Here is a 27,690-nt window from a genome sequence, read left to right on the forward strand (position 1 = left end):
AGATCATCTTGGCCAGTCCCTTCAAGTGAGGGCCATAGGGACTAGACTTTCTAACAATCAAAGGTAGATGGGATGTGCTGGATAAAGAATTAGACCCCATGAGACATAATGTCAGGGTCGTCAAACCCCTCCTCACTGTGACTTTCCAGGTACTCTGAAGCCACCTTTCTTTCCTCTGACCTTTTGATAACTACAAAACTATTCATTTTTTTTTAGTTTTTTGCAAGGCAAATGGGGTTAAGTGGCCTACCCAAAGCCACAGAGCTAGGTAATTATTAAGTGTCTGAGACCGGATTTGAACTCAGTTACTCCTGCCTCCAGAGCCAGTGCTCTATCCACTGTGCCACCTAGCCACCTCCAAAATAATCATTTTTATTTAAGATTTTGCAAAGCTCTTTCCATCCATCATCTCAAATGATCTTCATAACAACTCCAGAGAAAAATGCATCATATTCCACATTTAACAGGGAAGGAAAAAGAGACAGAGAAGTCAAGTAACTGACTGAGGGTTATAGAGTTATCAGGTCTAAGGTAGGATTTGAACTTGGTCCTTCCTTCTTCCAAGCCCAGTACCCTGTCTACTATGCCAAATTAGCTCTCCAAGATAAGAAGTAAATAAAGACTTTTTTCTCCCCTATCAAAACCAAAACATGCTTCCCATTCTGGGAGCTCTCGGTCACATTTATATAGACTCTCCCTTGGTTGTCACAATGCTCACACTAGGCACCTAAAATAAACGTGGGTTAGCTGACTGATTGATAGATTGAAAACTGTCCACTCCTTTTAATGCTCTGCGCTTTCCTTCCATAGACAGACTGCTCACAGTATGTACATGGAGGACTTCCTTCCCTGGGTCTTTGGTTGGCCATGGATATCACTGTAACACTCAATGGTTCCAATGGCCTCAATGCTAGCTCAAGTCCCTAATGAGACCTGGTAGCTAAGATGTTGCTGCCTGTTTAAACACCTCAAAAGGGAATAAACTAACCTCCTACCCAGGACAAGCCAAATGAATGGAGAATATTCTTGGTGTAGAAGATAACCTTCATATAGATAGAAAAGTCCTTCAGTCCATCTTGGACAGGTCAGAGAGATGGTCAGTTCTTTCTTAAATGAGAGGAAGGGAGACAGAAAGTCCAGAATTGGTTGGTGATTGTCTCATTGTCCTCAGCATTACTCAGACCACATCTACAATAATGTGATCAAGTTTGGGGGGAGTACCCTATTTTAGGGTGGGCAAGGATACAGTGCCTAAGATCTCAGATTAGAAAGGATGACCATCCTATTGAAGGGACTTTAAGCTGTATTATATGTGGATGAGGAATCACGGAATCACCATCTTGACATATCTGAAGGCTATATGGCAGATATCATACTTATTGTTTCCTTTTGAGGGAGACTGTTATAAGAAAACAGATTTTACCTTCATTTGTGGGGTTGCATTGGATGGGGGCAATGGTTCTTCTAAATTACTTGGATCTGTACAATGATAGAATGTGCTGTCTCAGAGGTAGTGAGTTCCCCATCACTGAAGGTATTTAGGCAAAGCCTGGACATCCTCCTACTGGTAGTGAAATAGTCAAGATTCCTGCACTAGGGTGTGTGTGTGTGGGGGGGTGGACTTAATGACTTTTAAAGCCCCCTAAAGTCCTTAAATTCTTTTTTATAATTTTAAATATTTTCTTTTCCAATTATATACAATAGTAGTTTCTACTTACGCTTTTTTGTAAGGTTTTGAATTTTTTAATCCCCCCCCCCACAGAAGGCAGTCTGATAATCTATACATTGTTTCCTAGTTCTTAATGTGGGTCTCCTTTTATTTTGTAAATTCCTCAGTTCCCTCAACTGTAAGATAGGGGTCTAGAGAGCACCTACCTCTCAAAGTTGTGAGAATCGAATGAGATAATATTTGTAAATATGTCATTGTAAACTATATGCCTGACCCATAGTAGCTATTAAATACAGTTATTCCTTTCCTTTCCCCTTCCTCTTGTGACCCCAGAGCTAATTTTGGGTTTATCCTGCCCAGTATAAAGTCTCCCTTGATGGGCTCTTGGAAAATGCTGGTTTTGTGGCCCATTTTTTAGTCTTCATATTTTCCCCTGAAAGAGGTACTGGGAGAGAGAATGCTTTGGTGCCCCAGCCAGCACTGGGATTGGCATTGCAATCGGAAACAGCTCAGCAAACCAGCCCACCCCAGGCTCAGGCACATGGACCTAACTCCCTCTGGAGTCCAGATCAAAAGAATTCTCTCTTGGGTTCCAGTAGCCCAGCCAACTGGGCAGCCTCCCTTCCGCAGCCCAGTGGAGAATAAAACCATTATTGGTGATTCACAGTCCTGTCAATGTTGGCGTTCACGGCCAATTCCCATTTCTTAGCTTCTTTCTTTGCTTCCCAAGAATCTTGAAAATCCATCAGGGCCAGCATAATTTGTCCCCATTTCACAAACAGAGTTGGATAGTTTGGGAGCTACATTGCCAGTTGGCTACTTGGAATTTCTCCAAGGGAGGCAGAAGAAAGTGGAAACCAGATCTTGGCAACACTAGTTGAAGAGATTGGGAAGGGTTGTTAGTTTAGAGAAGACAATGGAGAGGGCAATGTCATCTTGGACCCTGGACCCTCTCCCTAGAAACTGCTGTGTGTGTGTGTGTGTGTGTGTGTGTGTGTGTGTGTGTGTGTGTGGTTTCTTACATATATCTGTATTTGCACCAAATATATTGTAAACTTCTTGAGAGCTGGCCATATCACCTTCTTCTCTTAGTGTATCCTCTAGCAATGGCAAATAGGCGTTTAATTGGCACAAGTAGGTGGTGCAGTGGATAGAGGACCAGGTCTGGAGTCAGGAAAACCTGAGTTCAAATTTGTCCTCAGACACTAATTAACTGTGCGATCCTGGCCAAGTCACTTAACCCTATTTGCCTCGGTTTCCTCATCTGTAAAATGAATGAGAGTAGCTAGCTTTGCTAGGAAAACCCTAAACAGGGTCATGAAAAGTTGACAAGAACTGAAATGACCGAACAACAACATTTATTTAATTATGTAAAGAACCTGGCTTGTTGTGTTGTCTTCAAAGGGCAGAACCAGGAACAAGGAGGGGAAGGTAAAAAGAAGCTGATTTGGACTTGATATCCTAGGAAGCTTCCTAACAGTGAGAGTGATATAAAAGAAGCATCTTGATGGAGGATAGCTAGAACTGAGTCTCAGAAACCAGTTGGATGGTCATGACAATTGTCTAGTCAGGAAGCGATGAGGATCTGCACTATGATTATTGCTGTCTGAGGGTTGTTGAGTAGAAATGAATTTGAGATATTGTAAAAGTAAAGTAGAAATAAGTAAAAGTAAAAGTAGAAATAAGATTTGATAATGAATTGGATGTACATATATATATATATATACTGTATATATATATATACTGTAAACATAAGGGAGAGCTGAGGGTGACACAGAGGTTTCTAACTTGCATGACTTAGAAGATGGTGACACCTTCAATGATAATAGGAAAGTTGGGAAGAAGGGAGAGTTTGGGAGGAAGAATAAGGAATTCTACTTTGACTATGTTGAATTTGAGATTCTTATGAGTTATCCAGTTCAAGATGTCCAAATTGTAGTCAGTAAAAATGGTAGTGGGACTGGAAGAAGTTGCTGTTTGTCCTTTGTTCTCAATGATATTAGGGAGGTAATGCCATGATACCCAAATGAATTGGATTTAAGTGAACAAGGACTATGCAAAGTCACCAGTTTCACTTTCTCTTCTGAAGCCATTAGGGTGCAGCGGTCATATGTGGAGGATAGGAGAATGACTTAGGCTGGACAAATAAATTTGAGTCATCTATGTATGAATGATCATTGAATCCATGGGAGCTGGTGGGGTCAGTAAATGAAATATTACAAAGGAAGAAGAGAAGAAGGGCCAGGAAATCTCTATGGGGATCATTGATCATAACATTGATGAAGATCCATTCAAGGATCCATCCTGAAAAGGAGCCATCAGATAGGTAAGAGAACCAGAAGAGAACAACATGGAAGTATCAATGAAGAGAGTGACAGAGTCAAAGGCTGCAGAGAGGTCGGAGTCAAGACCTGGGTTTGAATCCTGGCAATAACCCAACTTGAAGCTCCCTGAGGCCAGGGGTTCTTCTACATGCTTCATATCCTCAATATGTGGAGTACTTAGCACCTTTGATATGGCTGGTGAACCCTTTGTATGGCCACTTATCTATCTTCACCCAACTCTCACCTATAGCTCCAAGAAGCCGTGGCATTTTTCATTTTCCTGTAAAAACATCCCAGAAGATAGGCTAAACCAGGTTAAGGGTAACCAACAAGTCTCAATCCTGTTGGTGAGTTAGGGAGTGTCCACCCCCAAAATGTGAAGACTTTACCTGTTGGAATGAGTGGGTGGAAACAATTTGTTCTAAAGGACCATGAATATGGATGAAGCAGGAAATAGAAAGTGCTTAGAGCTTGGTCAGCCATCAAAGACGCCAAGGTCATCCATCTGATCCTGGACCATTGCCTGTTGTCCTGACTCTTGTCTTGTCACTGACTTGGATGACTCTGGGAGAGAGAGTTTGTTTGGAGACCGGGTAACTCTGCCTCTTGAAATCCAATTTATACAGGAGTCAAGACATCATCTGTGATGTCATTAGTCTCCTTTGAAAAGGAAGGACATACAGCAACACCCTCAGTGAGGAGCAATCAGAAGTAAGAACTTACAGAAGATTTGATGCTGGGCACCCTATCCCCTATCCCCCTTCCCTTCCAAAGTTCTTAGTTCTGCCCTCTGAGGGCAACAAAACAAGGCTAATAATGCCTTTTTCAATTATTGTCCTGCAGGCACTCTAAGCCAGCTGTCTATCACTCTAGGTAACTTTAGACAAATCACCTCTCCTCTCTAGACCTCTTTATTAGCAATGGGAAAGGGGAAGGGTTAGATGCAATGATCTTAGAGACCCTTGGGCAAGCCACCTAACCTCCTCCAGCCTCAGTTTCTCCATCTGTAAAACAAGACTAATAATACCACCTCCCTTCCAGGGCCATGCTGAAGATTAAATGTGATGATGTTTGTAAAGCTCTTTGCAAACCTTTATGGTTATCATTCACTTACCTTGACCCTGTGGAGCTCCATGGGATTTTTCTTGGCAGAGATACTGGAGTGGTTTGCCATCTTCTCCAGTTCATGTTAAAGATGAAGCAGCTGAGGCAAAGGGTTAAATAACTTGCCCAGAATAACAGAACTATTAAATGTCTGAGGCTGGAGTTGAACTCAGGACCTCCTGACACCAGACCTGGCATTCTATTCACTATGGCACCACCTAGCTGCCCCACTGTAAACATTAAAGTGCCTTATTAGCTCAAATCTATAAAAAAAAAATTTCTGTTATTGTTACATACATGATTCAGGTCTTCAATTTCATTGATACAGGTAAGAAATTTCCTGTCACCACTGGAGATCAGTACAGAGGTTAAGTGGTCATTCTTGGTTAAATAGCCTCCATGTTTGAGAGGCACAGGACTCTGGCAAAATTGCCAATTGGTAGCTATTGGCTAATAACAGTTATTATGGTGCTGCTGAATTTTCCTCCCTGTGGATCTAAGGGTCTGGGGAAGGCTTCCTATGCAAGGAAGTATCTTTGCCCAAGGTCCCTTACTGGGCCTGGTGATGGGTCGAAGGAGCCGGGCTTTACCACACTCTCTCCATTTGTCTAGAGCCAGCCTGGAGCCTCTTCCCAGAGAGAGTTAAAAATGGAGAAGATACTGCTTTTCAGTGAATCAAAGAGGAAGGATCCTAGTTGACTGCCTAGCCCCAACCTCTCCCTCTTCAAACTACCTAAGCAGTCAATGGCAAGGTTCGATTCGCACCCAGCTCCTTTATCCAAAGAGTCAGCTCTCTCCATCCCACTCTGCTGTTGCTGCTGCTTCAGCTGCTGAAACGCTTCAGAGGACTTGAGGCATCTGGCAAAATCCCAGAGCCCTTTAAAAAGGTTGTTTACACTGTAGAAACCCCCATAAACGCCATCCCTCTGTCTGCTGCCTAGAGGCCAAAGGGGACTTCCTGAGCCACGCATGGTGGCTCTGCGGAATTCCGGGCCTGGGGCTTCAGCTGGCAGCGGTTTACTGAGGGAAAGAGGGTCATTCATGGGCCACTGGTGCCCCCATCTAGCATGGTAAGGCTCCCTGCCTGGCTGCCTCTCAGCCACCTTTGACTCTCTGGCCAACCCAAGAATTGGTCATCTGGTCATTTGGAGATCCAGAAAAGACCTTAGGGGCCATTTAGTTGATCCAGGGTGGACAACTGACCTGCTCAAGGTCAGAGAGCATCAGAGATGGTATTTGAACCCAGTTCAGAGGTTGGAGGGGAGGGAACTGAAGAGGGCTTCAGAGAAGGCCTTCCTTGAATCAGGAGAAAGGAGCTGTGAATTCTAGGACTGTCTTATCACCAAGGCATTCCCAGGAGGAAAATCATTCCCTGAGTCTCAGCTTCCCCATATGAAAAATCAAGACATTAGACTCAATCTCAGAGGCCCCCTTTTCTGATGGCAAAGACTTTCTTCTGGGAAGAAGAACCAATTGCATCTTGCCCCTGAAGGGCTAGGAAGACACAAAGTCCCAGAAGTTCAAGCCGTTGCCCAAAGTGCCCTTCTCCATTTTGCCCACCCAGAGCAGAGACCCCACTGAGGCAACAGGGAAGAGCCCCAACCAGGATAACTTTATCTCTCTTAGTCCCGTACACTCTCAGGAAGGGCCATCTGGCCTTTATCTTCATGGTAAATTATGATGGATGGAGCCGCCGTCCCTTTTCCCAGATTCTGGCAGGGAGGTCATCAAACTGTCATCTTCACACTGTCTCCAGTCTGCTACTGCTCCCTGGGGGAGCCAAAGTCAACTGTCTAATGACTTTCTGAAAACCTCTGCTTCCTGCACCACTTCTCTGGGCAGGCGAGGAAAGCCAGGGCCATGACGGGACTCTTGTAAAACCAGACATGAGGTAACGATACCTGTTGTCATAGCCTCCCCGGGAAGCACCAAGGTTACAAGGAAAGGGATGTCTTTGGCAAACTTGAAAATCTCAGAGACGTCTGTTGTTATTCCAAGTCACTGGGAAGGACCATTCTGAGGCCCCTCCAGCTCTGACATGTGTTGGCCTATAACTCAGCATGTCACTATCTGCCTGCCAGGGGAAGGTGGATCCCTCAGGATGCATTCAGGTATTGGTGACTTAAGTTGGATTGGCAACTTCACAGAAGCCCTGGGTCATGAATGGAAAGGACTCAGAACCTGAACAGGGATTGGTCTCCTAAGATTGTAGGAGGGAGTGGACCCTGAGTTCCAATCCTGGCTTAATACCCATGTGATCCTGGACAAACACATCACCACCTTGGCTCACACACTCCTCTTCTGTCAAATGAGCACATAGGCATCTTCCACATGAGCATCCAAAAGACCCTCAATGAGTCCCACCAAGTTCCATCCAATAAAACTGGGTGGGACTGATGAGATGTTATGCTTCTTAAATGGGAGATTTGGGATGGTTCAGAGTGTTTGGAGGTGATTGTCCCCAGGTAGAGAGGAGTAAGTCTCCTGGTGCCCCAGGCTCTGCTGGTTGAAAGGAGAAAGGGGCCCCTTTTCCCACTCAATGAGCTTATTCTACAATTTGCTTGCTCCATGCTCTCTAAGGGCTGAGGGACCTGGAAACCCCCAGCCCAGCCGCCGCATGTTCACATGAGAGGGCTCATTGAGAGCCTCGTCATCATTTACACTCCACACATGGAAACCTGGCTTCCAATAATATACAGCCCATGTTTGCGTCTTTTGTCATCTGGGCTGGTGTGGGGGACTTACGTTTCACTTTGACTTTCGGGGCTCTGGGTTTCAAAATGCTTTTCTTAGAGTTTTCTCAGGGTGTTTGGGTTGTGCATGTGGGGGGAGTGTGTGGTATGGGGAGATTTGAGGAGAGACTTGAGCTAGCTGCTCTCAGAGGCAGGAGTGCTAGGTACTGGAGGATCCCAATAATAGAGATCGTTTTAAGGGATGTTGGAAGAGACAGTGTCAGAGTTGGAGTGGAAGCCCTTAGAACACAGAATAGAAAGGGTCTTAGAACAAAGAATGTCAACTGGGAGGGGTCTTGGAGCAGAAAATGTCAGAAACGGGAGAGGTCTGAGAACAGAGAATGTCAGAGCTGGATGGGGTCTTGGAACAGAGATGTCAGAGTTGGGAGGGGTCTTGGAACAGAGATGTCAGAACTGGGAGGGGTCTGAGAACAGAGAATGTTAGAGCTGGGAGGGGTTTTGGAACAGAATGTCAGAGCTGGATGGGGTCTTGGAATAGAGAATGTCAGAGCTGGATGGGGTCTTGGAATAGAGAATGTCAGAGCTGGGAGGGGCCTCAGAACAGGGGGTGGCAGAGCTGGGAGGGGCCTCAGAACAAGAGGTGGCAGAGCTGGGAGGGGCCTCAGAACAGGGGGTGGCAGAGCTGGGAGGGGCCTCAGAACAGGGGGTGGCAGAGCTGGGAGGGGCCTCAGAACAGGGGATGGCAGAGCTGGAAGAGACCCGAAAACAAAGGATGTTTCAAGTATAGAAGAGATTTGAGAACATAGAAAAGTCAGAACCAAAGTTGATCTTCAAGTTCCCTTATTTCAATGCTCTTATTGGCTAATGGGAGAAATTGAGGCTTGGGGAGGCTAAGGACCATCCTCAGATAATAGAAAGGGATACCAAGGGGGCTGGTCAAAGATTTGGAGCTAGAAGTAGGAGCCTGAGGGACATCTAGTCCAGTTTTCTAGGGTTGCCATGATTGTAAGTGGCAGGCTTAACATTTGAACCCAGAACCTTTGCTGCTCCATTTTTGTTGTAGTTTTTTCTTGGCCTGCCCAAAGGCTTCCCCAGCCCAGAGATCAAGGCAGGTCCATCCTCAGGCAGGTTTCATGGACGCTTCTTCAGGTTCATTCCTGTGACACTCAGTTTAAGTTCTAACCCAGCCTGCCTTGATAAGGGATGGGCCCCAGCTCCAGGGACCCGGCTCCCCTGGGACCCTGTGATCCCCTGGGAAAAAAAGGGAGCAGTGGCAGTCAGGACTTGGATTTGGTTCGGATCTGTCCCTCAATCTCTGCGGACCTTGAAGCCTACCCTAGGTACCTCATAGGGTCATAAGGAGCCTTCAGGTTTATCTAGTCTATCCCCCTCCCTGCCTCACCTCACAGGTAAGGAAACTGAGGCCTGAGAGGCTCAGTGACCCCTACAGAGTCACCCAGCTGCTCTCTGTTCCAAGGCCCCTCCCATCTCTGACATTCTCTGTTCCAAGACCTCTTCCATCACCATGGAAGTGGTGATCTTGTACTCTGGCATTTTGCTACTCAGCTGTTAGTTAGGGCCTGCCAGACTCAGCTGAGACCAGGGCTGGTGTGGATGGATATATGTGAGGGGCCCCTCTCAGGAAGGGGACAGAGCACTGATCTTGAAGGAATGAGGCTTCCATCTAGGATCCAGCTTTGAGACTGGGCAGCTGACCCTGGAGTCAGGAGGATGGGACTTCTGATCTGGCCTCAGATACTCAGATACTATCTATGTGACCTTGGGCAAGTCACTTAACCCTGATTGCCCTACAACAAGGGCCATCTCCAGTTCTCCTGATTCCTATCTGACCACTGAGCCCAGATGGCTCTGGAGGAGAAAGTGAGGCTGGTGACTTAGCACAACCCCCCTCACATCCAGTTCACGAGCTTGTCATAATGCCACGGTCTTCTTCAATAACAAAGGGCAAACTTCATCATCAGCTCTGAGAGCCTAACTGCATGACTCGATGCAAGTCCCACCCCCTGATGGACCTCCATTTCTTCATCTTTTAAATGGGATTGGTCATATTTAACTGGGGAGCTGAAAAGACTATTTGGAGGAAGGTATTTTGTCTAGCATCATTATTCTGTAATTACAGGTTTCAGATTCCACATGTATAAAATGGGGAAAGTAGTATTAATCTCCCTCCTCCCTGTCTCACTGAGTGCCCTTGTTGATTGGTTGTGTCTGAATCTTGTGACCCCCTTTGGGTTTTTTTTTTTGGCAAAGATACTGCAGTGATTAGCCATTTCCTTCTCCAGCTTATTTTACAGGTAAGGAAACTGAGACAAGCAAGATGAAGTATCTTGCCCAAGGTCACCCAGCTAGTGTTAAATTTGAACTCAGGTCTTTCTTCTCCAGGCAGTCCAGCACTGTCTAGGGTCTTCATCAATCTGAAAGTGCTCAGGAAAAAGGAGCCAGGATTGATTATAAAGGGAATTGGACATTGCAGCAAATGAGCACAGTATCAAAACTCTAGGGACCTCAGGGATCAACTGGCCCCACCCATTCCTAGGACAGGAATCCCCTCGGTAGCCTTTCTGACTAGCCTTCCAGCCCTCCTTAAATATCTCCAGTGAAGGGGCACTCACCACCATCCCAGACAGTCCACTCCTTCCCTACCCTTTGGAATAGTGCTCACTGTTAGGAATGTTTTTCTAGACCTCAAGCCTCCAGTTGCCTTTCTGCAATGCCTCCCATAAGGACAGTCCTTCCGAAGCTTGAGCATAGTAGCCATCCCTCTTTCCACACCCTCCCCAAGTCTTCTGCTCCTCAGGTTAAGCTCCCCACACACACACAGATACCCCTTAATCCCAGACCCCACAGTCTCTGATTGACTTTAAAAGAGCATTCCCGAAGCTAGCCCAGCCCCTTCTCTGGCAGCAAGGCTTTGGAGGCCAGGCCTGCGTTCAGCTCGGCCAGGACTGAACGTGTAAATGAGAATGGGGGAAACCAGAGCAGCCTGTGTTTTTTTTCTTCCTTATTTGTTAGTTCATGTCAAATCCTTAACATAAACATTATCCTAGAGTTAGCTGTGGAGGCCACAGCCCAGGAAGGCTTGTTATTCTAAACAGGCGGAGCCTAACAGTTTCGGGGTGTTGAGTGTCTCTGCCAGTCCCAGGTCTCACTATATGAATGAATGAATGAATGAATGAATGAACGAACAAGTGAATGAATGAATAAATAAATGAATTCTGAGTCAGCTGAATATGGAAGAGATTGTGGTGAAGGGGGCAGAGCCTTGATTAGGGAGGCAAGAGGACTTGGCATCTGGACCCAGTTCTGGTCCTGACTCTATCACCTCCAGCATGTCCCTTACCTTCTTACAGAGAGATGGATCTTTTTCTACCTCAGTAGAAGTGGGTAGAATTAGAATTCTCCCTACTCTGACATTCCTCATACTATGTGTGAAGGTCTCTCCTAGCTCTGACTTCTCTATTCTAAGGTCCCCCCCCACCATTTTCTGGTTTTATATTATGGTGACTGGTGTCCATGCCTCACACCTATAGAGACTTGGGAAGGATAATGACCATTGGCTTTATGAGTGGTGGGTGGTAAATGTGTTGTCAATGGGAGGCAAACCCAGTGCTCTGTGGGGACTGCTTCATTGCCTGGGGTTCTGTGAGATCTAGGGGAGGTGTTGGATGGGTTTTGCTAAGCTTTCCCCACCTTTTAAAAAAAAACGAATTCTTTGTTTCAAAGAATGACTTACTAGAGATAACGTTTGTGCTTCATTTTTGAAGAGGATCATATCATCAGGGAGGTGATGCCATGACAAATACATGAATTGGACTTGAGTGAGGGGAAGCCGTACTGTCCCCAGCCTCACTTTCCCCTCCAGAGTCATCTGTATTCAGTGGCCAGATATAAATCAGGATGACTGGAGATGGCTCTGGATGCAAGGCAATCAGGGTTAAGTGATCTGTACAAGGTCACAAAGTATGTTGTAAGTGTCTGAGGCTGGCTTTGAACTCCCGTCCTCTTGACTCCAAAGCCACTCAGAGGAAGGAGGAACACCTGCAGAATGAAGATAATACAAAAAAACAAATAGCCATTTAAAAAAATGCCTGTTGAGGTGTTCCTCCTATTTCTCCTCCATCTCCATGAAGGGTCTTTGATCTCTACTCCAGTGATCTCTCCTTTCTCAAATCCTCCTCGAACATTCCTCAGGAGACTCTCCTTTCCCCAATCACACTCTTTGAAACCTCCTTCTCTAGATCAATCTCATATCCTCCTTCTTCCCCAAGTGGAATGTAAGCCTCTTGAAGGCAGGGACTATCCATATAGCCATTGTTAGCATAGGATCAGCAGAGAACTCAATGATAAATCAATGTTTGTTCAGTGAATTAACTTGGACCTAGTAACCTGACCCTGAGCTGTCTTGGCGGAGTGGAATGGTGACCATGGGTGCTACATGAGAAGGTTACAGGAGAGGGGGCAGCAGCAGGATATGAGGACTGGGAGTTGAAGGACGCAAGTTCAAATCCTTGCTCTGTCAGTGATTTCTGGGATGCTCTGGGGCCATCCTCAGCTTTCTTGGAGGCCCATTTACCCATCTGTAAGATGAGGGGGTGGGATGAGTTGATCACTAAGCCTCTTTCCATTCTAAATCTTCTGATCCTGAGTAGTGGGAGGGCTGAGCAATACCAGTGAGTCTATTAAATGGATGCTTTCACCCCCGGCATGAGCCATGTTTGTGAGGGCTGGTTTCCATGGCAACGTTTCCATCAGCCGGATGGACCCCTCCTTCCTCTCTTCTCCTGCTGTTTTCCATCTGTGACTGTGAAGCTGCCATCAACAACCAGCGCCTAGCTGGCTGTGGCTAAGATTTCAGCGCCCCGGCAGTCAGAATAGGAATGCTTGGATCATGCCAGTGACGGCTTTTGCCCACATGGCAGGGCAGGGCTGGACTCACCAGGAAGCTGAATCCCTCTCCTTCAGTTGGCCCTCCCTGCTGGGAGAGAGAGTAGATTGGGATAATTAAGGGCGGTTCCAAACATTATGCTTATCCTTCCATCCATCTGCTTGTTCATTCACACATTTGTTCATTCATTTGCTCATCCATCCATCCATCCATCTAAGCTTCTGAATATCCATTTACTTGTTCATGCTCCATCCAGTCATTCACTCATCCATGCATATGTCCATATGTCTGTTCATTCATTCATTAACTCACTCACTTAGGATCTGTCTATCCATCCATTCATTCATGTGTTCATTTTCCATCCGCATCCTTCCATCTCTGTATTTTCTGTTCATTCATTCATTCATTCATTCATGCATCTGTCTTCCATTCATCCATTCAATCAGCAAGGACTTGATGAATACCTACTCTGAGGCAAACACTGCTGGATACTGGGGATACAAAGAAAAGAGAATCAGCCCCTGCCCTCTGGGAGTTTACATTCTAATGGGAGGAGATAGCATGCTCATATGACACTATATTCAAATATATATACAAAGTAGATCCAAGGCAGTAGGGACGGGCAGATCAGTAGGTTCTGGGACAACCAGGGAAGATCTCTTGTCTTCACTTACGTGCTTTCCAGTTACTTCTAAGACTGTGTATGCAGCCATCTATCTTTTGGTTGGTTTAATGGTGCACTCATTTGTTTTTAATTTGTTTTTCTGTACCTTTAACTAGCCTTTTTTTTTTTGGTTCGGTTTTTTTTTTGGTTTTTGTTTTTATATTTAATTTATTTATTTTCACATTACCACAATAGTTTTATAAGTAAATATAATCCCCCCCCAATAAAGATAGAGAAACCTCAAGAAAAATACTGTGAGAGAAAAAAGTGTACTTCAACCTGCATTTAGATTCTATCAGCTCTGTCTCTGGAATGGATGGCATTCTTTATCATAAGTCCATCAGAGAAGTTGCTTCAATATTTTTTTCCACAGTTGCTATTGCTAGCTGTGTTTCCCTCTATTCTATTCCTCCCCACCCCCATTTATTCTATTCTCTCTCTCCTTTTACCTTGTCCTTTCCCTCTCTTCTATCACCTCCACTCCCACTCCCCTCCCTTCTCCCCTTTCTCCCATCCCTTTCCTCTCCTTTTTCCTCAAGGGTAAAATAGATTTCTATTCCCTATTGAGTGTGTATGTTGTTTCCTCTCTGAGCCACTTCTAATGAGCCACTTCTACCTTCCCCCCTTCCACTCCATTGCAAAAGCTTTTTCTTGCCTCTTTGATATGAAATATTTTAGCCCATTTTACCTCTACTTTCCCTTTCTCCCAGTTTATTCCTTTCTAGCCCATTGACTCCATCTTTATATCATACCTTCATATTCAGTTCTCTCCCATGTCTTGTCATGTATGCTCCTTCTAATTGCTCTAATACACAGGAAGGTTCATATGATGAACCTGCATTTCTTGACTAGATTTGAGATCATCCCCAATCTACCCTGTGTGTATAGAGATGGTTTATATGTCAATGACAGTGGTTCCATTCCCCTCTTATACTTTGTAGAATTTGTCATAGATCACAAAGACCACATAGACCACATGTTGGTGGTCATGTTCTTGTGAGATGCTCAGGATAGCCCGCCAAGATAGAAAGCTTACAGATGATCACTTCCTGTCCTCCACAAAATAACAGGAAACTGAGGCTTAGCAAGATCAAATTTTGAGCTGTTACTAGTGTTAGAACTCTATGTTCCCAAGCCCAGGCTGGGACTTTTTCTGTTGGATGTCCCAGAGCCTTGTAGTCTACGTTGGGTAGATATTTCCATGATTAAACAGTGGAGAGAGGGGAGGTGGGAAGGTCTCTTAGGAGGGGCTCCTTCTGGCCCAGGTGTTCAGAGAACTGACTGTTGGCTCCTTGGGTCCCCAGGTGCTGTTTGCATTGAATCAGACACTGCTCCAACATGAGAGCCTCAGGGCAGGCAGCCTGCAGGCCCCCTACACCACAGAAGACCTCATCAAGCACTACAATTGTGGAGACCTCAATGCTGTCATCTTCAACCATGATACATCCCAGGTAAAACTTAGTGGCCAGGGAGGGAAAGGACTACTTGGGAAGGAGGAAGAGGGATCCTCCCAATTGCTGGATCACTTCATTTTCTCTCCATTGCACATGGTGAAGGAAGAAGTGGAGAATCCTCATACAGATGAGGAAACTGATACTCTGAGAAAGAATCGGGATTTACAACAGAAGGGAAGCTTAGAATGAGCTAGGCGGACCTTCAATACCATCTAGCCAGAGAAACCTGGTTCCAAGTCCCATCTCTGAGATAAAGTGATTCTGTACCCTGGACAAATCACCTACTTTCAGCGCTTGTGAAGCTCTCCAAATGATGAGTCCATCTCATCCAATTTACTCCTTTTCCAGAAGAGGAAACTGGGGGAGGGGAGAGAGAGAGAGAGAGAGAGAGAGAGAGAGAGAGAGAGAGAGAGAGAGAGAGAGAAACTTGCTGACTGTACACATAGACAATAAATATTGGAGTCCACAGTTCAAACTCAGATTATTTCACTGGAAATAGCCCTGAATTTGAGGCACTCAGGGCAGGGTTAGGTGATTTGCTCAAGGTCACTCAGTAAGTATCTGAGGTCACATTTGAATTCAGATTTTCCTGACTTCAGGGTTTGTGCTTTACTTTTTGTGCCATTTAGATTGCCTCACATCCAGGGCTATCTCCAGTCATCCTGATTCCTATCTGTCCACTGGACTCAGAGGACTCTGGAGGAGAAAGTGAGGCTGATAACTTAGTACAATGTCCTCCTCACTCAAATCCAATTCATATGCATGTCATGGCAGCACCTCCTTCATGTCATGGTCTTCTTCAAAAATGAAGAACAAGGGACAGCTAGGTGGTGCAGTGGATAAAGCACCGGCCCTGGAGTCAGGAGAACCTGGGTTCAAATCCGGTCTCAGACACTTAATAATTACCTAGCTGTGTGGCCTTGGGCAAGCCACTTAACCCCATTTGCCTTACAAAAACCTAAAAAAAAAATGAAGAGCAAGCATAAGATCATCTCATCCCCATCTAGTATTCTTTGTAGCCAGAAGGACCACAGGTGGGGTGATGGCCTCCTTGGACTCCCCCCCCCCAATCCTGTTTAAGTCTCACTCATAACAGCTGTCATGGAGGAAGGTGGATTGCTACCTTAAGGCCACACATGGTAGGCTCCAAGATCATTTCCGCAGGATAGGGGAGAGGTAACTAGAGCCCAGTCTGGAGAAGGAAAAAAGACATATGGGTTTAAGTAGAATACAAAACATGATGTCAACTGTGTGATTTGGCGGTGAAAAAATTCCATATGCTCTTGAAGGCGCAATCATAATCGTAACAGCCACCAAAGGTGTGTAAAGTACTTTGAAACATCATCTCATTTGGTCTAGTGTCCAAGAATGAGGAATGGCATCTAGATTGATTGCCACGTGGCCTTCTCCATCATCCTCTACCCATATTGGGAGTGGTGGGTTCATCCAAGGAGCCACTCTTTTGAAAAGACTTTAAAGATTCTAGAGAGGTCAGGATGAAGGGTCTCAAATTCATGTCCACTGGAGCAGATCCAGCCCACTAACATTGATGACCACACAATACAATGAATTAGTGTTGATATAGCTAGTTAAGATTTGTGTCTTACATACATTAGCAACTTTGATAATGAGCAACTGGGAATATTTCATTTGGAGAGAATACTTAGAAGGTCAGGGAAGGAAAGTCATCCAATAGTTGGAGAAAAAGGGATTGATTAAGCGTGTTCTGCTTAGTTCCAATGGGTGGAACCTAAGTAAGACTGGGGAGATGGAGTCCCAAAGAGGTCAATATCAGCTTCATAAAAATGCTGAACTTTCTAATAATGAGCAGTGTCCCACAGGGAAATGGCCTGCCTCTGGAGATAGTGAGCTCCGCATTGAACAATGGAAGTGTTCCAGTAGAAAAGCTAAAGGGCTCCCTCTCCAGGAGGCTGTAGAATGAATTGTATAAAGAGGGAGGGAGGAAGGTTGGGGCAGTTATCACCAAAACCCTTCTTGAGGGTCACTGAAACCCCCAGATCTTTATTCTTGAGGATATAAAGTTTTCCCCTATAGAAGTACAGGAAATCTTTTCCTGCCTTCTCCCTCTATTCTGCCACTCCCCACCTCATTCAGCTTTTAGTACCTTCTTTTTAAAGCTTACTTAGTATCTCCTTTAATATGTGTCTTCTATATCCTACTTCTACTCAAAATATGGCCCCCAACTATCCTCTGGCTTAGTATCTGGTCTATGGCAGGCGGCTACTAAAATCTTGTCGATCTATCAATTGATTGATGAGACCTGATAGATTCTAGGAAGTTTTGGAGCAGGGGGTAGAGGGCTGTCTTGAAAATCAAGGGAAATTTGGTTCTGACTGTGTGTCCCTGGGCAACTCGCTTAACCTCTCAGCTCTGGGAAACTCTCAGAAAATAAATTGACTAGAAGGTGCTGACCTACTAGGGGGACTACTTATCTGAGAGTCCCCTACATCAGAGAAAGCCCAAGTCTAGACACTATAGATCCTAACAGACCTGGAGGTTTTCTCTGAAGGGCAGAACATGAGGCCCAGTCATTTGAAAAGTCTTCTTAGAGGAGGAGATTTCATGACGGGCCCTGAAGGATAAGGTAGAGTACTAGAGAAAAGTCAATAGAAGGACATGGGCCCTCTCCTGTCCTCCTGGGGGTGAGTAGCTTTTCCAGACTTAGTGATATTTGTTCTTCATCCCTGAAGAAGACCCTGATAACAGGGAGGTGATGCCATGACAAGCACATGAACTGAATTTGAGTGAGGGGGCATTATGACTAAGTCCCCAGCCTCACTTTCTCCTCTGGAGCCATCTGGGTCCAGTGGCCAGATGGGAATCAGGACGATTGGAGATGGCTCTGGATGTGAGGCAGTCAGGGTGATGTGACTTGCCCAAGGTCACACAGCTAGTCAGTGTCAGGTGTCTGAGGTCAGATTTGAACTCCCATCCTTTTGACTTCAGGGTCAGTGCCATATCTACTGTGCCACCTAGCTGCCCTCCAGAATTAATCCTGATTCATGAAGAGACAGCATTTTTCTCCTTTCCACTTAACCCAGGCCCCCATTCATTGATCATGGACATGTTTCTGTGGCACCCTTAAACTTGACAAAGCATTTTGTGGCTCGCTCTTACATCTTCCCAGTCACCCTAGGAAGGAGGCAGGTTTAATATCCCCATTTTCCCAGTGGAGAGACTGAAGTTCAAGTGAATTACTCAAGTTCACACAGCTAATGAGTTGAGAAACTGAGATTTAAATCCCATATCCCCAGTTCTAAAGTTCTCTACCCCTGACCTGGAGACCGTAGCTTCATTTTCTGAGCAGCCTCAATTTTTTTCCTCTGTTAAAATGGAACTGATATTACACTCCTTCTCCTGGACTCTTGTGAGCTTTATGAGCCTGAAATCCCTCTTCAGATAAGTTATTGACATTATTCTTGTCATTCTGTAGCAGAGAAAAGTAAGGTTCCGTGAGAGGGGAAGGACTTGACCAAGCCCATAGAGATAAGAGGTGAGGACTCATGTCATCCCAAGTGTGCCAATGCATCCCTCTTTCCAAAACACACCAGTTCTTCTTTCCCTTGGGAAGTGCGCTTGGTGTGGGAAAGGGCAGGATAAGGCAGCAAGGAAGGGATAAGTGCCATCTCCCCACCATGGAGATTTAGCCTTTGGAGAGCCTGCCCAAGCTCCATCCCCAGGCTGAAGCAACAGCTCTGAGCAATCATCTCTAAGCCTCCCCACTGAAGGCCAGCCAACACAACCTCTTGCTCCTCCCCCAGCCAGCTCCCAGGGCCCCTCAGAGCAGACACAGGACAATTGTGTGAGCAGAATGTGTGACGCTTACAGATAGGCTGTTTCCTTTAGACAATTTGGGAAGTTTTGAGGCTGGCTGGGAAATGGAGATTTTTATGATCTTTCTTTTCCCTCTATCATAGGAAATCTCAGTGCAAATCTTTGTTTTCTTCAAAGCAGGGATGTCTTTCCTTGGCCAGGCAAAGAATGGGGCCAAAGAGAGAACTCAGAATGGGAAGGGCCCTTAGAGATGCTCCGGCCACCCCTCTCATTGTATCAAAGGCCCTGAGGCCCAGCATGTCACCCAGTGGTTAAATAACTGGTGGAAGATTGACGCAGGTTTTCTGATTCTATATCCAAGGCTCCTTCCAGGCACCAGAGGAGCCGAAAAGACTTCCTGGAGGACTTCAGACACCCCAGGCAATGTTTGGTTTATAAGAACTTTAGAAATCATTCTTGTGGACAAAATGTCAGCCCGTCTTTGATGTTAGCAAGGGTGCCCCTTTGACTGATCAAGTGTATGATGGAGTATTCTTCCCCTTTGGGGGTGGTGGTGGAGGGTTTCCACTGTTGGCCACCACAGAACAATGAGAGACCTAGGAAACAAATGGCACAACAGGGAGGAGAGGGAGGCAGGAAAAGGGCAGAAGTCAGGGATGATGGGAGAATAGGAAAAACAGAAAAAGACTGAGAAGTGGATTGTAGATTTAGAGCTAGAAGGAATCTCAGAAGCCACCTACTCCAGCCCCCTCATTTTATAGCTGAGGAAACAGAAACAGAGAGCATCACCCAGTTAATAGATGACCAAAGCAGGATTAGAACTCAGAATTTTTTTTTTAAATGGATCAATTATTCTCTCCTTCTCTCCCCAAGGGAAAACTCAGAGAGGTCCTCATAGCCAGATGAGGGATTTGACTCATTTGGTTTCTGTTTGACTTAGTGTAATAAACATTTATTAGTATTGCATAGTGTGTGAAAAGCTCCCCTAAAGGGAGAGGAGGTGAAAACCTATGAGAGAAGAAGATGCAAATCGATTCTGAGGCAAGTATACCCAAGCAATGAGCAGGAAGCAGGAAGAATGGTTAATGGGAGGTGGCACCTAAGTAGAGCCTTAAAGGGAACCAGAGTTCTTCAGAGATAGAGGTTAGGAATGGATGCATTCCAGGCATGGGGGCGGGGGGGCAACCTGTACAAAGATCTGGAGGCAGGAGATTAGGCATAATTTTCCTGGAACAGCAAATAGGATATTTTGACTGGAATGCAAAATCCATGGGAAATAAGCCTGGAAAGGAGGCAACAGGAAAGGAACAAGAGAACTAAGCTCTTTAAAAGCCGAATGGGAAGTCTGAGTTTTCCCTCAGACTTAATTAGCAATTGAAGCCTGAGGAAAGAGGTGATATGGTAAGAGCTGAACTTTAGAAAGACTATTTTGGCAGCTGAGTGAAGTATTGAATGGAGCAGGGGAAGACTTGGGGCAGGGAGCCCAATCGGGAGAAGGATGCAATAGTCCAGTTGCCATGTGATGAGGACCTGGGAGAGAGTAGTGGCTGTGGGGCCGAAGGGGAGGGGATCATATATAAGAGATATTATGGAGGCAGAAATGACAAGACTTGGCAACTGATGGGATATGGCAGGTGAAGGAGACTAAGGCTCGAGGATGTCCCAGAGGCATCTCAGATTCAAATGGAACAGAACCTATTATGCTTTCCCTAAATTCACCCCTCCTCCACACCTCCCAGTTTCCTTGCAGGGCATCACCATCTTTTGAGTAGCCCTGTTTTACAACCTTCATGATACACTGGACCTAAAGGAAGACCAGAATTCAAAACCAGCCTTAGACACTAGCTCTGTGACTCTGGGCAAGTCACTTCACCTCGGTCTACCTCAGTTTCCTCAACTGTAAAATAAAGATAATAGCACCTACCTTAAAACTGGTAAAGTGCTTAATAAAGTATCTATCATATAGCAGGAGTTTGATAAATGATTGTTTCCTTCCTTCTCCAGCTCTACCTAATTTGTAGGTCTTTTCATGGTAACTTGGATATCTGACACTTTCTTTCCATCATAAGCAATCCTCTGGTTCAGATCCTCATCACCTCTTACTGGGACTCTTGGACTAGCAATTGGTCTCCAAGGTTCCAATCCCTCCCCACCCTGAGCCATCCTAAAGCATCAGATCCAACCTGCTCAAATAGCTCCTGCAACTTCCCATTGCCTTTCAGATAAAAATAATAGAAACTCTTTGTTCAGCCATATTTTCCATTATTCTCTTTCCTATTCCTTGATCCAGGCAAACTGACCCAAGAAGATACATTCCAGCCCCCATCTTCCAACTTTTGCACCTGCTGATTTCTGTGCCTGAAATGAACTCCCTCTTCACATTGATCTCTTGGAGTCCCTAGTTCCCATCAGGGTTCAACTCAATTTTCAGCTCCTCTTAATTCCCTCTGTTGTTAGCACCCATGGCCCTTGAAATTGTTCTGAATTTATTTTATAGAAGTTTTGGATTCACTTACAAATGCATAGGTGGCATTCCCCCAATAGAACAGAAGACCCGTGTGGGCAGGCACTTCTCTTGGGTATCTTATAGTAAAGGTGGCATAAATGTTTGCTGAATTGTAATTATGAGACATCAAGGACAAATATCCAGATAATAGTTGGATGATGGGACTAGAGCTCAAGAATCTCAGGCTAGATACCCAGTTCTGGGAGGCATCAGCATAGATGTGATCACGAAACCTATGGGAGTTAAGAAGGTCACCTGGAAAATGATCATAGTGAGAAAAGAGAGAAGAGAATCTGGGAGAGAGCAGTATATGTGTGTGTTTGTGTGAATGCATGCATGTGTGTATCGGGGGAGTACCCACACATGGATAATGTTATATGTTGAAATAGTTGGGAGATTGGAGGTATTTGACGTAGAGAAGCTGGGGTGAGGGGGACTTGATAACTGTCTTCAGTTGTTTGCAGGCTTATCCTGTAGAAGGAGGAGTAGATTTGTTTTGTGTGACTCCGGAGGGCAGAACCAGAAGTTATGGGAGGAAGTTGTGGAGTGACTAATTGTGATTGGATATCAGGGGTAACTGGGTGTCACTATAGTGGATAGAACAATTGGTTCTGGAATCATGAGGACCTGAGTTCAAATCTAGCCTCAGACACTTACTAGTTGTGTGACCTTGAGCAAGTCATTTAACCCCAATTGCCAGAGAGACAGGAACAAAGAGATAGACACAGAAAGAGACAGACAGAGACAGAGAGAGACAGACAGACAGACAGAGACAAAGACTGGATATCAGAACAAACTTCCTAACACTGAGAGCTGTCCTGAATAGAATAGGCTGTCACAGGAGGTTCTGAGCTCTCTGTCATGGGAAGTCTTCAAGCCGAGGTAACCCACTGGGAAAGCTGTAGTGGTGACTCTTTTGGGGTATGGTTAGAGCAACTGCTGCTGATTCTGTGAGGCTCTCATGCTTGGAAAGAGATGGAAGGAAAGTGGTCAGACAGAACCAGGACCAGTGGAGGGAGGGGAAGTCATCATAAAGAGACAGAGTTGGGTTTGATGTCAGACAGCCCTTCCTCACAAATGGAGCTGTCCCATAGGTAGGCTGGGTGAGTCACCTCCCAAGATAGCATCCTCCCCTTCCTTGGAGAGCTGTAGGTCTCTATGACCTTAATGACCCCTTAACTGGGGGCCTCAGTGTCTCTCCCAAGCAATGTGCTCATTCTCCTGTTGTTCCATTGACTCATGCCTTCCCAACCCCCCATTTCTGGACCTATCTCCTCATTAATACAATGTCGCAGGGGGATTCCTGTTCAGTTCTGGGTTGGACTGGCGGCTGCCTCTGGGGTCCCTGCCAACTCTGAGATTCTGGGATTCCATGAGCCGGAGAAAAGGAAAAACTCAAAGAAAGGAGTGTAGACTTCTGGCCCTGTCCCGGCTAATCACAGTCACGCTGCTAATATGACAGCACGGGAGGGGGAAGGAGGGAGGAACCATATGAACCAGTGAGGGTCAGTCAGCCATGAGTCCAGAAGGCTATGGGAAATGGAGTGCCAGGAACAGGGGAGCCGCCACTCTCAAGTTTTTTGACTCCCAAGTTCTAGTTTGACATTCGAAACTTACACATTTTTACAAGGATATCCTGGGGAGAAAGGAATTTTGGAGGAAAAAATGTGTACTGGTTGGGTCTAATTTATATTTGTAGCCGAATTGTATAAATGACCCAGAGGGTTCTGAGCCCTTGTGTGCTTTCCTGTTAAGACATCCTAAAGAATTCTGGATTTGGAATTCCAGTGTCTCCTAGAGGCACCCACCTGATCTTACATCCTGTTTCTGGTGGACAACCACATCTGCCCCTTTTCCAGTCCTCTGGGAGCCCCCAAGACTCAGACCTGGCAAGGACCTCAGTTAACCATCAAGTCTAAAGGAGCAATCCCCATTACCATATTACAGACAAGCTTTTTCTGGAAGACCTCCAATGAGAGGGACTTACTCCCAACTGTTACAGTCCATTCCATGTGTATGATAGCTCTCATCTGCAGGAGGTCCTGACATCACGCTTGTCTCAATGGGCCTCTTTGCTCCTCTTCTGAATAAGACTGATCCCTCATCCATATGATAGTCCTTTTATATATTTTCCTGCCCTCCTCCTCCCCCATGAGTCTTCTCTTCTCCAGATCACGTTGGCCAAGGAAACCAACCAAACAGCATGCACCAACAGGTGACAGAAGAATAAATGAGGTGTACAGAGTGGAAACACTGGCTAGGAGGGCGTTGAGGATTGAGCTAAGTCAATCTCAGACCTCTGGCCTTTTCATCTATGACTCTTGGTTTGTTTGTTTTGGAGTTAAATGACTTGCCCAAGATTGCACAGCTAGGTAATTATTAATTGTCTGAGGCCGAATTTGAACTCAGATATTCCTGACTTCCGACCAAGCAGTTTTGATGGTTGACTGACAGACTTGGAGTCAGGAAGATCTGGGTTCAGATCCTGATTCAAGCATTTACTAGAGGACAGCTAGGTGATGCAGTGGCTATAGCACTGACCCAGGAGTCAGGAAGACATGAGTTCAAATCTGACCTCAGACATTAATAATTACCTAGCTGTGCAATCTTGGGCAAATCACTTTACCCTATTGCCTTCCAAAAACAAACAACAAACAAAAACAAAAACAAACAAAACAAAAAAGTGTATTAGTTTATATGATCCTGAATTACTCAATCTCTATCTCAGTTTTTTAATCTGTAAAGTGGGTCAAATAATACTTGTTGAATTTCTCTCCCAGGAATGTTAATTTGAGTTAATTGTTTTTAATTAAAGATTTTATTTATTTTGAGTTTTACAACTTTTCCCCCAATATTACTTCCCTCCCACCCCCCCACCCCCACAGAAAGCAATCTATCAGTCTTTCCATTGTTTCCATGTTGTACATTGATCCAAATTGAGTGTGATGAGAGAGAAATCAGATCCTTAAGGAAGAAACATAAAGTATAAGAGATAACAAGATCAGACAATAAGATATCAGGTTTTTTCCTAAATTAAATAGTCCTTGGTCTTTGTTCAAGCTCCACTGTTCTTTATCTGTATACAGATGAGATTCTCCACTGCAGACAGCCCCAAATTGTCCCTGATTGTTGCACTGATGGAATGAGCAAGTCCTTCAAGGTTGATCATTGCCCCCATGTTGCTGTTAGGGTGTACAATGTCTTTCTGGTTCTGCTCATCTCACTCAGCATCAGTTCATGCAAATCCCTCCAGGCTTCCCTGAATTCCCATCCCTCCTGGTTTCTAATAGAACAATAGTGTTCCATGACATACATATACCACAGTTTGCTAAGCCATTCCCCAACTGAAGAATATTTACTTGATTTCCAATTCTTTGCCACCACAAGGGCTGCTATGAATATTTTTGTAATTTCAGTTAATTTTACAGAACCTTAAAAACACTATGTAAATATTTTCATTCCTTCTTTCTTCTTGCCATTGCCTGGATGTGTGGATTAAGATGAGAAGAGAGACTGAAGCTAATGTAAGTTTTCAAACTGAGTCCCCCCCCCCGAAATAAAAAGAGGGGAAGGAGCTTGTTTGAATGAAGAAATGCTAATTTGGGGAGGGTTGAGACCATGGACCATATCTGTAGGTATAGAGAAGGTCAGCGATGAGCTGGGGGATTCTACCTCCCTGAAACATTGAATGTCAGAGCTGGATAGGACCTCAGGGATCTATTATAATCTCTCCATTATACAGATGAGGAAATGAGGTTCTCTCAGGTTTTTACTTCAGAGAGCAAAGTAACTGCTCAAATCCCACAACAAATAAATATCAGAGACAGGCCTTGAAGCCAGTATTCTTTCTTTTACCCCACCCTGCCTCCTAAGCTCAATGCTTCTCAGTTGCCCCCCCCCACCCTCCTTGTGCCCCTATCTGGAAAACCACACTCTTTAGTTCCCATCCTCCTTTTAAAGGGGGCTGGAGGCACAAGGGATATGGGAGGAAAGAGGAGGAATAGGCCGAGGGCAGAGGTTATGACAAGGTCAAGTTCACACTCTCCAAGCACCCCCAATTTATAATACAATCTCAGGATTTCAGGGCTGGAAGGGACTTGATGTATCATCAGTTGCAAATGGTCATAGCAACCTCTTCTTATAGCCCTCCAACACAAGGAGCTCCCTATGTCCCAGTAGTCAAGTGCACTTTGGGAAAGCCCTCCTGGTTGGCAATTTCCCTGCTTATACTACGCCCAAATTGGTCTCTTTGTAACCTGGCCAGAATCACTCAGGTATAGGGTGACCATGACTGGATTCAGAATATTGTCAGAATTTGAACTTGAGTCCTATGCATTTTGATCCAGTGCCTTTTTCTCTGAACCATGAAGTTCTCTGGGGTCAAGGAGAACAAAGATAGAGACTCATCTTCAAGACAAAACAGTCATTGACATAACGGAACTTCATCCCCCTGAGTCTTCTCTTCTCTGGTCGGCGCCTTCCCAGTTCCTGCAGCCCTTTCTCCCCTGGCTGGACACCAAGCCCTTCCCATCATGGGTGCCCCTCCCCCACCTCTCCTGGGATGCTCTTTTTAGTCTATCACTGTCCGGAGTCCTGAAATATGTCTGTTAGAATTTGGGGGCAGGGGTAAAATCTCCTGTCGGACTCCATGGCCATCCTCCATGAGGATGGTTCACGAATAGTTTCAGCATCCTGGGGACCCTTCTTGAGATGCAAGCCCTCAGGGAGGGGTTGTACACACACACATACATACAACCCCCCCCCAAACCACATCCGTGGCCTATAAATCAGGGGCCCCGGGGGCTGACGTCTCCTCTTAAAAATGTTATCGGACCATCCTGCACTTAAACTTGTCAGAGGAGATTTAAGGCTCCCGACAATTCTAATTACATCATTAATTTGCCTCGTCCAGGACTCTGCTCCAACGCCAGCCAAGGGCCTGGAGACCAGCCAACTGCCGTCAACGCCGAGCATCTGAGGAATGAGAGCGGCTTCCCGGCCCTGCGGCTCTGCTGGAGTGGTGACGGGGGCAGCAGTCCTGGGATGGCTGCTGCTGCCTCCAGAGAGGATGGCCTGCCTGGGGAGGGAGGCAGGGAGGCAGAGGCAGAGAGGCAGAGAGAGAGGCAGAGGCAGAGGCAGAGGCAGAGGCAGAGGCAGAGAGGCAGGGAGGCAGAGAGGCAGAGAGAGAGGCAGAGGCAGAGAGAGAGGCAGAGAGGTAGGGAGGCAGGGAGGCAGAGAGACAGAGAGAGAGGCAGAGAGACAGAGGCAGAGAGGCAGAGGCAGAGGCAGAGAGCAGAGAGAGAGGCAGAGAGGCAGGGAGGCAGAGAGGCAGGGAGGCAGAGAGGCAGAGGCAGAGAGAGAGGCAAAGGCAGAGAGGCAGAGAGGCAGGGAGGCAGAGAGGCAGAGGCAGAGAGAGAGGCAGAGAGGCAGGGAGGCAGAGAGGCAGGGAGGCAGAGAGGTAGGGAGGCAGAGAGGCAGAGAGAGAGGCAGAGAGGTAGGGAGGCAGAGAGGCAGAGAGAGAGGCAGAGGCAGAGGCAGAGAGAGAGGCAGAGAGGCAGAGAGACAGAGGCAGAGAGAGGCAGAGAGAGAGGCAGAGAGGCAGAGAGACAGAGAGAGAGGCAGAGAGGCAGAGGCAGAGAGAGAGGCAGAGAGAGAGAGGCAGAGACAGAGGCAGAGAGAGAGGCAGAGAGGCAGAGAGACAGAGGCAGAGAGGCAGAGAGAGAGGCAGAGGCAGAGAGGCAGGGAGGCAGAGAGGCAGAGAGACAGAGAGAGAGGCAGAGAGAGAGGCAGAGAGGCAGAGAGACAGAGAGAGAGGCAGAGAGAGAGGCAGAGAGAGAGGCAGAGAGAGAGGCAGAGAGGCAGAGAGACAGAGAGAGAGGCAGAGAGAGAGGCAGAGAGAGAGGCAGAGAGAGAGAGGCAGAGACAGAGGCAGAGAGAGAGGCAGAGAGGCAGAGAGACAGAGGCAGAGAGAGAGGCAGAGAGAGAGGCAGAGGCAGAGAGGCAGAGAGGCAGAGAGACAGAGAGAGAGGCAGAGAGAGAGGCAGAGAGACAGAGAGAGAGGCAGAGAGAGAGAGGCAGAGAGAGAGGCAGAGAGACAGAGAGAGAGGCAGAGAGAGAGGCAGAGAGGCAGAGAGAGAGGCAGAGAGACAGAGGCAGAGAAGCAGAGAGAGAGGCAGAGGCAGAGAGGCAGGGAGGCAGAGAGGCAGAGAGAGAGAGAGGCAGAGAGAGAGGCAGAGAGACAGAGAGAGAGGCAGAGAGAGAGGCAGAGAGGCAGAGAGACAGAGAGAGAGGCAGAGAGAGAGGCAGAGAGACAGAGAGAGAGGCAGAGAGAGAGGCAGAGAGACAGAGAGAGAGGCAGAGAGAGAGGCAGAGAGGCAGAGAGACAGAGAGAGAGGCAGAGAGAGAGACAGAGAGAGAGGCAGAGAGAGAGGCAGAGAGACAGAGAGAGAGGCAGAGAGAGAGAGGCAGAGAGAGAGGCAGAGAGAGAGGTAGAGAGACAGAGAGAGAGGCAGAGAGAGAGGCAGAGAGAGGTAGAGAGACAGAGAGAGAGGCAGAGAGAGAGGCAGAGAGGCAGA

At 46.2% G+C, this 27,690-nt stretch overlaps 1 protein-coding gene across 3 annotated transcripts in view; it reads left to right on the forward strand.

The window, feature by feature from the left end:
* The window catches only part of TRABD2B (TraB domain containing 2B), a 247,764-nt gene that overhangs the window by 143,244 nt on the left and 76,830 nt on the right, over positions 1-27,690 (forward strand). For all 3 annotated transcript variants that reach the window (XM_074221495.1, XM_074221494.1, XM_074221493.1), the window contains exon 3: positions 14,665-14,811. In XM_074221495.1, coding sequence (XP_074077596.1) covers positions 14,665-14,811 — 147 coding nt within the window. The remainder of the gene's footprint in view (positions 1-14,664; positions 14,812-27,690) is intronic.

This window comes from Macrotis lagotis, chromosome 2 (assembly GCF_037893015.1).
Source record: "Macrotis lagotis isolate mMagLag1 chromosome 2, bilby.v1.9.chrom.fasta, whole genome shotgun sequence".
NCBI lineage: Eukaryota > Metazoa > Chordata > Mammalia > Peramelemorphia > Peramelidae > Macrotis > Macrotis lagotis.